Source organism: Rattus norvegicus, chromosome 10 (assembly GCF_036323735.1).
Source record: "Rattus norvegicus strain BN/NHsdMcwi chromosome 10, GRCr8, whole genome shotgun sequence".
NCBI classification, from domain to species: Eukaryota; Metazoa; Chordata; class Mammalia; order Rodentia; family Muridae; genus Rattus; species Rattus norvegicus.
In genome coordinates, this window is record NC_086028.1 from 17,526,197 (window position 1) to 17,539,201 (window position 13,005).

Genomic DNA, 13,005 nt, shown 5'->3' on the forward strand with positions numbered 1-13,005 from the left:
CAGGTTTGACCAAAAACAAACAAACAAAGAAATACAGGACATTGTCACTACATGCCAAGCTTGCCAAATGACAAGCCCCGCCCCAAAGATCACATGTGCAAAGAGAGAAAGAGGAACCTTGCTAGGAGTCTACTGGGAAGTAGACTTTACAGAGGTAAAACCAGCAAAGTTGGGTTACGAATGTTTTAGTGTTTATCGATACTCTCTCAAGATGGACTGAGGCATTCCCAACCACGAAAGAGACTGCTCAAACTATAAGTAAAAATCTACTGAGGAAATAATACCTCCATTTGGGACTCCTATGGCCTTGGAATCTGACAGTGGACCAGCCTTCATTTCATCTCTCAGGTTAGTCAAACATTACCAAAAGCATTGTGGGTAAGTTGGCAACTACGTGGGGCATATAATCCCCGAAGTTCAAGACAGACAGAAAGGATGAATTGGACCTTGAAGAAGGTTAACCCTAAATTAACCCTAGAAACTGGTGATGACTAGGTGACCTTCCTCCCTTCCCTTTGTCATCTCGAGAGTCAGAAACACGTCTTCCATAGAGGGAGTGACTCCATCCACATGAAATAATGTTGGTTAACATAATTATAGCCCTACTGTACCCTCTATGTATGTTACTGTTAATTCTAACCCATGGGCCATGCCTTATCAATACCCTCATGTCCTTCAGCTGGAAAAGAATGCTTTGTGGGGATGGCACAACCCTCATCAGCAGAGACTGAGAACGCTGGAAGAGTACAAGGGCTGGACATGTAGTTCAGAGGAACCATGCTTGCTTTGCACGCACAAGCCCTGTCCAGTCTCAACACTGCCAAAAAACAAACAAACAAACAAACAAACAAACAAACAAAAACAAAACAACAAAACAACATACCAAAGTGAACAGCAGGTGTGACGGCCTACATCTATAATTCCAGCAATGGGAGGCGGAGCCTGGAGACCCATCTCACTACATAGTGAGTTTGAAGGTGTTGTGGACTGTGTGAGACCCTATCTCAAAATAAAAGGACAAAACCAGGAGGAAGGAAGAACATGTCTGCTATGGTATCATTTAGCTGTATGTGAGTGAGTGTGCTTTAAATATTCAACAATTTGCATTTAATGGTGTTCTCCAGCCCGGATTCTACAAGCCATTCTCAGGACTCCTTCTAGAACTGGATCACGTTCAGCCAGTGTATTCCAGTGTTGCCTGTTTAGAACAGGACGGGTTTCCTGCCAACTTAGGGTATGTACTGGCCTGTCGTATAGATACACTAGCAATCTTCCTCTGGGAGCAGGGCACACAGTGGATGCAGGTAGAAGACCCTGTGCCTTGCATACCTAGAGAGACTATGGGACTCAGCTGAGGCTCTCTCCTATTGTCAGAGGGTGTGTGACTTCAGATGAGCAAGCCCTGAGGTGCACGTTGGCCTTACTTGCTGTTTGTTCTTTTGGTTTTTTGTTATTCCTGTCGTTGTTTTTGAGACAGAGTTTCCTCTGTGTAGCCCTGGCTGTCCTGGACTCCCTCTGTAGATCAGGCTGGCTTCAAAGTCTGAGATCCACCTGCCTCTGCCTTCCAAGTGTTGAGATTAAAGACATTCAAGCTATAATTTTATGGTATTTTCAACATGCCAAAAATAAAAATAAAAATAATAGTTTCTCCTTTTTCAAGAAATGAAAAATTGGCAACCACCAATCTGCTTTTTGACCATTTACAGTTGACTGTTTTCAAACACTACTCATCAATGGAGTCATTTGGGAAGTGGTCTTAGGTGTGTATAGTGTAAGGTCAGCAGGCTGAAGGAAGCAGGAGGATCACAAGTTCAAGACCAGCCTGAACTACAAAGCAAGTCCCGTCTCAAAAGGGTTAACTTTTGTGACTCACTCCACAGTGGCAGTGTGCAGCAGCGGTGGCGGTGGCGGCGGCAGGATACTTTGGGTTTTGGTGTGTACAGCTGGTCTTACTGGCCAGACCATGTTTGGTTGCCTCTCATCTTTGAAGGGCGTTTGGGTGGTTTCCACCTCTTGGATATTCTGAGTATAGCTGCTATGAATATTCATGCGTAAGTTATTGTGTAGATCCATGTTTTTTTCAGTTGTCTTGGATATATATTCATGGGAATGGAATTGCTGGTTCATGCAGCAACTATAAATATAACTTTTTGAGGGATTACCAAACTCTTTTGCAAAGAAACTTTACCCACTTTCATTAATGTCAGTGATGTGTGTGTGTGTGAGGGGAAGTCCCAACCTATATTATCCATTTATCTTTTTAATTTTAGCCGTCATGGTCCATCTGAAATGGTATTTCATCGTGGTTTTGATTTACGCTTTTCTTTTTAAAAAAAGATTTATTTTGATTCTGTATATGAGTGTTTTGCAACTATGTATGTCTATGTACCACATACCCAACTATGGTCTCAGAGACCAAAAAGTGTCTGATCTTCTGGAACTGGAATAACATATGGTTGTGAGCTACCAAATAGGTGCTGAGAATGGAGCCAGATCCCCAGGAAGATCGGCCAGTGCTCTTAGCAACTGAGTCATCTCTCCAGCCCCTGATTTGTATTTTTCTAACAGGTAATGATGTTGAATAACTGTTTAAATGTTTTTGGGCCATTCATATACCTTCTTTGAAGAAGTATTTATTAATCAAATCCAACAACTTATGATCAGTATTTGGGAGGGGAAAGTGGGAGGAAAAGGAGAAGTTCACCTACATAGGGAACTTGAGGCTAGCCTTGGCTACATGGGATCCTGCCTTAAAAGCAGAATGAGCAGATTGTGGTGGCACATGCTGGTAGGATTTGCTGAAGGAGGAAGAGGCAGGAGGATCATGAGTGGGCCAACCTGGGTTACACATTTTGGGTTTGGGGATTTAGGTCAGTGGTAGAGAGCTTGCCTTGCAAGCGCAAGGCCGTGGGTTTGGTCCTCAGCTCTGAGACAAAAAAAAAAAAAAAAAAGCAGAAAGAAATCCCTCAATATTTCAATTAGGTTGTCTTTTTGTAGAAATTCTTGATATATTATGGGCATCAAACCTTCATTGGTTATACAATTTGCACATTTTCTCCTATTGTGTTGCCACTTATAATTTTTTGTATAGGTGTGTAATGTATGTACTCAGTGTGGATATGTGCCTGCTGGTTGCAATGTACATGTGTGCTTACATGTGTGTAGGCCAGAGATCAACCCTGGGTGTCTTCCTTTTTTCACTGTTTGGTTTGGTTTGAGACAGGGCTTCTCTGTGTATCCCTGGTTGTGCTGGGACTTTCTAGGATTCAAGGCGTGCACCACCACCTCCTGCTTTCTGCCTTAACTGCTCTCTGCCTTAATTTTTGAGACAAGGTCTCTCACTGACCCTGAAGCTCAATGGCTAGACTCCTCTTTGCCTTCCCAGCACTAGAACTACAGACCTAAGGCTTTTTGTGCAGATGCTAGGTCCTCATTCTTTCTCAGCGAGCACTCTACCAGCTGAGCCTCCTTTCCAGCCTCCCTCCCCCCATTGAGACAGAGTCTCTCTGTTTTGTAGCCTGGGCTGTCCTGGAACTCCATAAGTAGACCAGGCTGGCCTTGAACTCACAGAGATCTGTCTGCCTCTGCCTCTGCCTCTCACGTGCTAAGATTAAAGGCATGTGCTACCATGCCCAGGGTTCTTTTGTCCCTTTTTGATGCTGCCAAATCGTGTTTGTTGAATCCTTTCTGCATTTTTCACCTTCTTTGTACTTGGGGTTGAACTCACTGTTCTTGCTTTTTATGTAGTATGTAAGAAAGCATTCCCCAGCCCTGGGTCACAGGGAGTAGCCCCTATGTTTCTTGATAAGTGGCCTCTTATCATTTTAGCTTTTCTTTTCAGATCTTTAATTCCTTTTGCATTCATTTTTATCTATGATGTGATACAGGAATTCAACTCCACCTTTTGCATAAGGAAATCCAATTATCCTGTTATTTGTTGAGAAGGCTACTCATTCCCCTGCTGAATTGTCTTGGCTCCTTTGTGGATGCTCAATTGACCATGAACAACAGGGCTTTCTTCCTCCCATCCAACTCTTAGTGTGGTTTTAATTAACTTGAATTTCTTTTACTTTCAAGTTTCATGTTTAAAGCTTATTTTAGTTTTGTTGTGTGCGTGAGTTGTCTGTTGCTTTTGTCAAATTTTTAAATTTTTTAAAGATTTATTAATTTATTTTATGTGAGTACACTGTCGCTGTCTTCAGACACAGCAGAAGAGGGCATTGGATTCCATTACAGATGGTTGTGAACCACCATGTGGTTGCTGGGATTTGAACTCAGGACCTTTAGAAGAGCAGTTAGTGCTCTTAACCACTGAGCCATCTCTCCAGCCTTTGCCAAATTTTTAACAGGAAGCCTTTGGACCCCTTTTCCCTCTGATTTTGAAGGCTTTCAACTATTAGAAAAATCTATCGTTTTTCTGTGACTCAAAGAGAAAATCATTTCTCCCTGTGGGTCACCTGTCTTCTGATTTAGATTGTGATGAGTTTTAGTCATGTGAGAAGCTTTACTTTAATTTTTTTCTTTTAGTCAAGCGAATCAAAGACTTCTGCTATACCTGGCATTTTTGTTGTATATTTTGCCTTGAGCACAGCCATTTAAATTTAAAACATATGCACACGGAATGAGAATTCCAGCTGGGCCTGGTGGCTCACAACCGTAATCCCAGCACTTGGGAGACTGAGGGAGGAAATTGGGAGAGGACAGCCTAGGCTACCAAGTGAGACCAAAAGATAAAGCAAGGCACAAAGCCCCATCTTTACCATGTGCAGTGCAGTATGTGCAGTGCAGCACTGATCTACCTATCTCACTTTAAAACATTGGTAGCTTTAGTTGGGTTGGGGTTAACTTTATCCGCTAATCTGGTGAGAAAGAAGAATGATCCAGTCAGAGAACAAGGGTATCTTCTTCTCCGAGAAATCTCTTCTGTGTCTTTGAACATTTTCCTCATATACGTACCCCTGTGTTTTATTATCATAAACTATTTTCCTATGTTGCTAGTTTTTCTTGTATTAAAACTATTGAATTTACTGTGCTGATTGTGTACACTGGACACTGTAGAAGACTTTTGCTGGTTTGTTTTGCTATTTGCCTTGATTTTTCTAAGGTCTTGGGTACAGACATGGTGTTGAGGAGGAGAGGTAATTTTATCTATTTTTTCCCTAATTGTTTTTACATTTTTTTCTTGACACAGGGTCTCATGTAGCCCAATGTGTCTTTGCACTCCAGCATCTCCTGTCTCTACTTCCCCAATGCTGGGATGACAGGCATGCATGTACTACTAAGAATGTTTTTTTTTTTCCTAATTCTTTATTTTATCTTTTTTTTTTTTCAAGACAAGGTCTCACTATATAGATGAGGCGGGTCTTGAACTCACAGAGATCAGCCTGCCTCTGTCTGAGCAAATGTTGGGATTAAAGGTATGTGCCATCCTCTATATCTGGATAATCTTGTTTTTCAATTAGCTTAAAAAGTAGCAAACTGGGCAGTGGTAGTGCAAGCCTTTAATCTTGGCACTTGGAAGGCAGATCTCTGTGAGTTTCAGGCCACCATGGTCTACAAAGTGAGTTCTAGGACAGCCAGAGCTATAGAAAAAAACCCTGTGTCAAAAAACAAGTAAGTGAAAGATCTATGACAAGAACTTCAGGTATCTGAAGAAATAAATTGTTGAAGATCTCAGAAGATGGAAAGATCTCCCATGTTCATGGATTGGCAGAATTAATATTGTAAAAATGGCTGTCTTGCCGAAAGCAATCTACAACTTCAATACAATCCCCATCAAAATTCCAACTCAATTCTTCAGAGTTCATAAGGGCAATTTGCAGATTCATTTGAAATAACAAAAAACCCAAGATAGCAAAAACTATTCTCAACAATAAAAGAACTTCTGGGGGAATCACCATCTTTAACCTTCAGCTGTATTACAGAGCAACAGTGATAAAAACTGTATCGTATTGGTACAGAGACAGGCAGATAGACCAGTGGAATAGAATTGAAGACCCAGAAATGAACCTACACACCTATGTCACTTGATTTTTTTGACAAAGGAGCTAAAACCATCCAATGGAAAAAAGACATCATTTTCAATAAATGGCGCTGGTTTAACTGGAGGTCAGCATGTAGAAGAGTGCAGATCAATCCATTCTTAATGCCTTGTACAAAACTCAAGTCCAAGTGGATCAAGGACCTCCACATGAAACCAGATACACTGAAGCTAATAGAAGAGAATGTGGGGGAAGAGTCTCGAACACATGGGCATAGAGGAAAATTTCTTGAACAGAATACCAATGGCTTACACTCTAAGATCAAGAATCATCGGGGTTGGGGATTTAGCTCAGTGGTAGAGCGCTTGCCTAGGAAGCACAAGGCCCTGGGTTCGGTCCCCAGCTCCGAAAAAAAAAGAACAAAAAAAAAAAAAAAAAGAATCATCAAGTGGGACCTCATAAAATTGCAAAACTTCTGTAAGGTAAAGGACATTGTCATTAGGACAAAACAGCAACCAACAGATTGGGAAAATATCTTTACTAATCCTACATCTGATAGAGGGCTAATATCCAATACATACAAAGAACTCAAGAAGTTAGACTCCAGAGAATCAAATGACCCTATTAAAAATTGGGTTACAGAGCTGAACAAAGAATCTTCAGCTGAGGACTATTGAATGGCCAAGAAGCACCTGAAGAAATGTTCAACATGCTTAGTCATCAAGGAAATGCAAATCAAAACAACCCTGAGATTCCACCTCACACCAGTCAGAATGACTAAGATCAAAAACTCAGGCGACAGCAGATGCTGGTGAGGATGTGGAGAAAAAAGAACACTCCTCCATTGTTGATGGGATTGCAAGCTGGTACAACCACTCTGGAAATCAGTCTGGAGGTTCCTCAGAAAATTGAGCACAGTACTACCTGAGGACCCAGCTATACCTCTCCTGGACATATAATGCTCCAACATATAACAAGGACACGTGCTCTACTATGTTCATAGCAGCCTTACTTATAATAGCCAGAAGCTGGAAAGAACCCAGATGTCCTTCAACAGAGGAATGGATACAGAAAATGTGGTACATCTACACAATGGAATACTACTCAGCTATCAAAAACAATGACTTCATGATATTCTTAGGCAAATGGATGAAACTAGAAAATATCATCCTGAGTGAGGTAACCCAATCACAAAAAAACAAAAAAACAAAAAAAACCAACAACAACAACAGCAACAACAACAACAAACACATGGCATGCACTTCACTGATAAGTGAATAAATAGCCCAAAAGCTTAGAATACCCAAGAAACAATTCACAGATCATATGAAGCTTAAGAAGAAGAAAGACCAAATTGTGGATGCATCAATTCTTCTAAGAAGGGGGAACAAAATACTCACAGGAGAAAATACAGGGACAAAAAGTGGAGCAGAGGGGCTGGGGATTTAGCTCAGTGGTAGAGCGCTTGCCTAGGAAGCACAAGGCCCTGGGTTCGGTCCCCAGCTCTGAAAAAAAGAAAAAGAAAAAAAAAAGTGGAGCAGAGACTGAAGGAAAGGCCATCCAGAGACCCATCCAGGGATCCATCCCACATACAGCCACCAAACCCAGACAATATTGCTGATGCCGAGAGGTGCATGCTGACAGGAGCCTGATAAAGCTGTCTCTTGAGAGGCTCTGCCAAAGCTTGACAAATGGTGGGATGCTCGCAGCCAACCATTGAACTGAGAATGGGGTCCCCAATGGAGGAGTTAGAGAAAGGATTAAAGGAGCTGAAGGGGGTTGCAACCCCATAAGAAGAACAATATCAACCAATCAGACCCACCCCCCAGAGCTGCCTGGGACTAAACCACCATCCCAAGAGTACACAGGTATGGGCCTATGGCTCCAGCTGCATATGTAGCAGAGGATGGCCTTGTCCAGCATCAATGGGAGGAGAGGCCCTTGGTCTTGTCAAGGCTTGATGCCCCAGTGTAGGAGAATGTCAAGGCTGGAAGGTGAGAGGGAATAGAAGCAGGGGGAGATAGCAGGGTTCTGGAGGGGAAACTGGGAAAGGGGGTTAACATTTGAAATGTAAATTTTTAAAATCCAATTAAAAATGTTTAAAAAATACGACAAAAAGTAGTACCCATCTCCTATCCTAATGATTTTTCTATACTAACCCTGACTCCTCTGCTCTTCCTTTATCTCCTGTTTCTGTCTCTGTCTCTCTGTCTCTGTCTCTGTTTCTCTCTGTGTGTGTGTGTGTGTGTGTGTGTGTGTGTGTGTGTGTTTGAGAGAGAGAGAGAGAGAGAGAGAGAGAGAGAGAGAGAGTTTTTGCAATTCTCATGCCAACTTAACTTTCTAAAAAAATTACTTTAAGTGTGTGGATGGTCTGCCTGCATGTATGTTTGTGTGCATGGGCATACCTGGTGCCCACAAAGGTAGAAGGTGTTGGATCCCCTGGAACTGGAGTTACAGTTGTGAGCTACCATGAGGTTCCGGGACCCAAGCTTGGTTCTCTGGAAGAGCAGCATTGGTCTTCACCTCTGAGCCATCTCTCCAGTCCCCAGCTTAACCATTCTTGTTTAATTGTGTTAATTTATATCTCCAGCACAAAGCTAAATAGTAATGGAGTTGAGTGTGCCCTTGCTTTACTACCGGCCTGTTGCTGTAATGTTTTTTGGTTAAGACACTGATTTGGAGACTATAATTTATGTTATGGAATTGTTTTTCCATTTCTCTTCTTGAAGAGATTTTTGTTTGCATGGAATGTAACTTCTGTCAAGGCTAGTGATAACCATGATTTTTCTTCTTTAATGTATAAATATATAGATGTCTACTAGACCATTCTTGAGTCCCTACTAGAACCCTACAACTTAGTTATAATTTATCATTTTCTGGATATGGTTTCTGGGTGTGTTACCAATATTTTATTTTATTTGAGGTTTAAAGTTGATATTCTGAATGGTGTTGGCCTAGAATGTTTGTTTCTACCATTTTTGATAGCTTGAAATGTTAGTGTCTACCAAGTTCAAAAGAATTTGGTACAAGACAGCCAGATCAACCCTGTCTGGGAAAAAAAAGGGTGGGGGGGCAATTTGGAAATTTCCTCTGGTTTGCTCTGTTCCAGAACCTTTATATAGTCACAGCTCTCCTGTGAGTGTTGCACTCTGGTGTATGGTATGGGGATTCCCTCAGTACTGATACTGTTCATTTGCTACATTGAGTGATACATCAGTCCTTTGAAATGGATTCAGCTTTCCATCTTTGGTGAGGTCAAGTCTTGTCAACTACATTTCCCTAAGGCATTCATCTCATATATTTTTATTTCCAGTGTTTTCCTTTTATCATTCCGATAGGTTTTCACAAATGTTGTGCAGGGTGACAGTATTAGGGAATGAGACCTATGGGGTGGTGATCTGCTCAGAGGGCTGACTTCCTCAATGGGACTAGTGACCTTATAAAAAAGACCCATCCATGGCCAGATGTGGCATACGCCCATAACTGCTATAACTGGGAGGCAGAGGCAGGAGGATCTGAAAGTTCAAGGCCAGCTGGTCTACAAAGGAAGTTCAAGGTCTCATCTGTGAACCAGAGATTGGTCCACTCTGAATCCATAACAGTTAAGAATCTGTAAATTCCCCAGGTCGGAGGATTTTGTTACAGTATCCAAATGGAAAGTTGCTGTGTACAATGATGTCAACTTCCTGGCTTCCTCAGCACCAATGGCATCTTCCCTGGCCATTTCCTACTCTATGTATTTGTATTTGTATGTATCCCCCCCCACACACACACTTTTAAGGTTGAATTATCTAGTACATTGACTATTTTGTGATATTCAAAGAACTGCCGGCTCCATTCCCTCCCCGCCCCCGCCCCACCTCCAGTTCTTTCTTCTCCCTTTTTCCTTTGTTATTTTATTTGTACTTTCTTTTGTACTTTAAGAATTCAAGGGGTTGGGGATTTAGCTCAGTGGTAGAGCCCTTGCCTAGGAAGCGCAAGGCCCTGGGTTCGGTCCCCAGCTCCGAAAAAAAAAGAACAAAAAAAAAAAAAAAAAGAATTCAACTAATTAAAATTTAATTCACTTTAATTATTACTGCTGTATGTTTTAGGGCCATAAATTATACTCGGGTGTGGAAATGTTCTTGGGTTAGCTCATGGACTCCAATACACAACAATCCTGTGGTTTCTGTGCTTCTCTATACCCAGGAATTGTGAGATGTAAAGTTTCTCCATTTTTCTGGTTGAAAAATATACCCAGACAGAAGAAAGAGACCCAAGAGCCCACCTAGGTGCCACTCTGATGCATAAACGCGTGATGGAGAGATGAGAAAATGGAGTGTGGGATGGAGGGACAGGACGGAGAGCAAAGCAGAGGGGCTCGTGCTGTGGAGAACATTCACATTCATTCATTTATGAACTGCAGGGACATGTGAAAGTGCCGTTGTTCCTGCAGACCCAAAGCTGTAGGACCTTCATGGCACAGGATAGCCCAGAGGAGTCCTGGTGAGGATTCAGTATTGAATCCCATAGCGAGACCTATGACTCGCTGCAGTAGACATCTACAAGTAAAGGGTGTGCTGTGTGACACATCGTCACACCCTACAGCTTCCACCACAAGATTTTGTTGTCGTTATTGTTGTTGTTTTTTTCTACCTTATTTTCTTTTGGGGCAGAGGTTACCAGGGCAGATACAAAAGGACACAGGGATGAGTGGGACTGGGATACGTGATGTGGAATTCACAAAAAGTCAATTAAAAAAAAAAGCTAAGGGGTTGGGGATTTAGCTCAGCGGTAGAGCGCTTGCCTAGGAAGCGCAAGGCCCTGGGTTCGGTCCCAGCTCCGAAAAAAAGAACCAAAAAAAAAAAAAAGCTAAAAAGAAGCAAAGGAAAAAACAAAGACTGGCTATGAAACTATTGTGAGGTCTGAATTCACTCTTGATTGTCTGCTCGGTGGAAACAGACATATCCAGCTTTGACAGTAGAGGGCACTATAGAGACACTGCAGGAGGCTGTCCCCTTTGCTCTCTTTCCAGGCTCCCCTGCTTCTGCAGCAAGGGTGGCTTCTCTGCTTCCAGGTTCCTAGATATGGACAGCCTCTCCAGAGCTGCCTCATGGCTGAGAGAGCTTCTCTGCTGAGCAGTTGATGGGGCTGCTTCAGTGCTGGCTCATTGGCAATGGCAACCGCTAGGAGCTTGACCTATCCCATTGAAAGCTGCTCTGTATTCACAAGGCAGCTCTCCAGCCAGTCCAGAGGTATGGATTTCCAACAACTTCCACTAGTGTAGCTCACTAGGAAATTCTCTGCTCGTCACCAAACCATTAGACAAGATCTGGCTCTTCTTTCAGGGGCCTCCTTCTCAAGCTGGCTCAGACCTGCACAATGATGACTTTCTTTCTTTCTTTCTTTCTTTCTTTCTTTCTTTCTTTCTTTCTTTCTTTCTTTCTTTCCTTCTTTCTTTCTTTCTTTCCCTTTCTTTTCTTTCTTCTCCCTTTTCTTTTCATTTCTTTTCTTTCTTCTCCCTTTTCTCCTCCTCCTCTTTTCTCTCTTCTTTCCTTCCTTTTTTTTTTTTTTTTTTTTTTCCTCCAGAGCTGAGGACCGAACCCCAGGGCCTTGGGCTTGCTAGGCAAGCGCTCTACCACTGAGCTAAATCCCCAACCCCTTTCCTTCCTTTTCTTTTTCTTCTTTTCTTTTTCTTTTTCTTCTTTTCTCCTCCTCCTCCTCCTCCTCCTCTTTTTCTTCCTTTTTTTTTTTCCAAGAAAGGTTTTCTCCTTGGCTGTCCTGGAACTCCCTTTTGAACTTGCTCTTGTAGTGCAAGCTAGCCTCCAACTCAGAGATCCTACTGACTGCCTTCCAAGCACTGGGATTAAAAGCATGTACCACCATGCCTAGCTCACAGTGACTGTCTTATTCTCTGCCATTCTTCTGCTATTTGGAGACCTCTTTTGTCTTCCATAAAGTCAAAATATTGCAGGAGGAGGCAGGAAGGAGCTAAGCCAGAGCAAGTGGCGATTCAGTATTATGTTTTATGTCTAGAGGAAAGGGCTTGACTGTGGCTTGGGTGTGGGAAACAACTGGGGTGGAGAAATGGCCCGCAACTTGTAGATTTGGGACATACAGAAATGAAGGAATGGTGGAGAGAGAAATGTCTCAAACAAAACACAGTCTGGCATGGAGGGTGAGGACTAAATTTTGTTCTAGACAAAAAGTCCATCTGTGGACCAAACTCCAATAAGAAATGACTGCTGTGTGGGTTAAAGACAGTGGTGGTTCCTGGGATCCATTCCAGATCAAGTGAATCAGAACCTCTGGGAAAGAAAGCCTGTCCCAAGCTGCCCACAAGGCTGATGCCTTTCCAATGCTTGCCACCATGGCACCTCATTCTCCGTCACTTCCTCCCCCTCTCTGATCTCCATGCACTGTTGCTGGTTCTCCCTGGAAATGGCAGCAGTCTTAAACACACCACAACACAGATGCCCCAAATACACGACTCAGAGATGACTAGAATAGGTGAGTTGTACCACACTGCAACATCCGTGACCCAAATGCAAAAGTCAACAGCATTTCTGTATACTTGCCATGAATGGTCTGCAGAATGTAATTGGCAGATCCAGCTACAGCAGCATGGAAAAGGAAATCGAGAGGTAAGTACGACAAACCCCAAGATGCAACACTGAAAACCACAACTATGGAAAAGAATTGAAGACACAAGTGAGGGGGAAATACCCACATTTCAAACTGAAGGCGTCATGCTGTCAAAATGGCAGTACTCGGGCACTCACCATCCACAGACTCAACACATTTCCCATCGAAACCCCAGCTGCTGCTTTTCCAGAAATGGGCAAGCTGATCCCAAAATTCATACAGAAATCCAAGGCACCCGGAATAAACAAAACAAGCCATGTGCGGTAGCAAATGTAAGTGGTTCCAGCTTCTCTGCAGGCTGGGGGTGGGGACAGGGGTGGGGCTATGACGGTTTGAGCCTGGGAATTTGAGGTTAGCCTGAGAAACGCAGCTCAAAGACCCGCATCTCAAAAAAAAAAGG

At 42.7% G+C, this 13,005-nt stretch overlaps 1 protein-coding gene across 2 annotated transcripts in view; it reads left to right on the forward strand.

Annotated features, from left to right (window-relative positions):
• Positions 1 to 12,781, forward strand: part of Sh3pxd2b (SH3 and PX domains 2B) — a 116,072-nt gene extending 103,291 nt beyond the window's left edge. For both annotated transcript variants that reach the window (XM_039087130.2, XM_063268957.1), the window contains one exon: positions 4 to 12,781. In XM_039087130.2, coding sequence (XP_038943058.1) covers positions 4 to 9 — 6 coding nt within the window. In that variant the 3' untranslated portion in view covers positions 10 to 12,781. The remainder of the gene's footprint in view (positions 1 to 3) is intronic.
• The last annotated feature ends 224 nt before the right edge of the window (positions 12,782 to 13,005 follow it).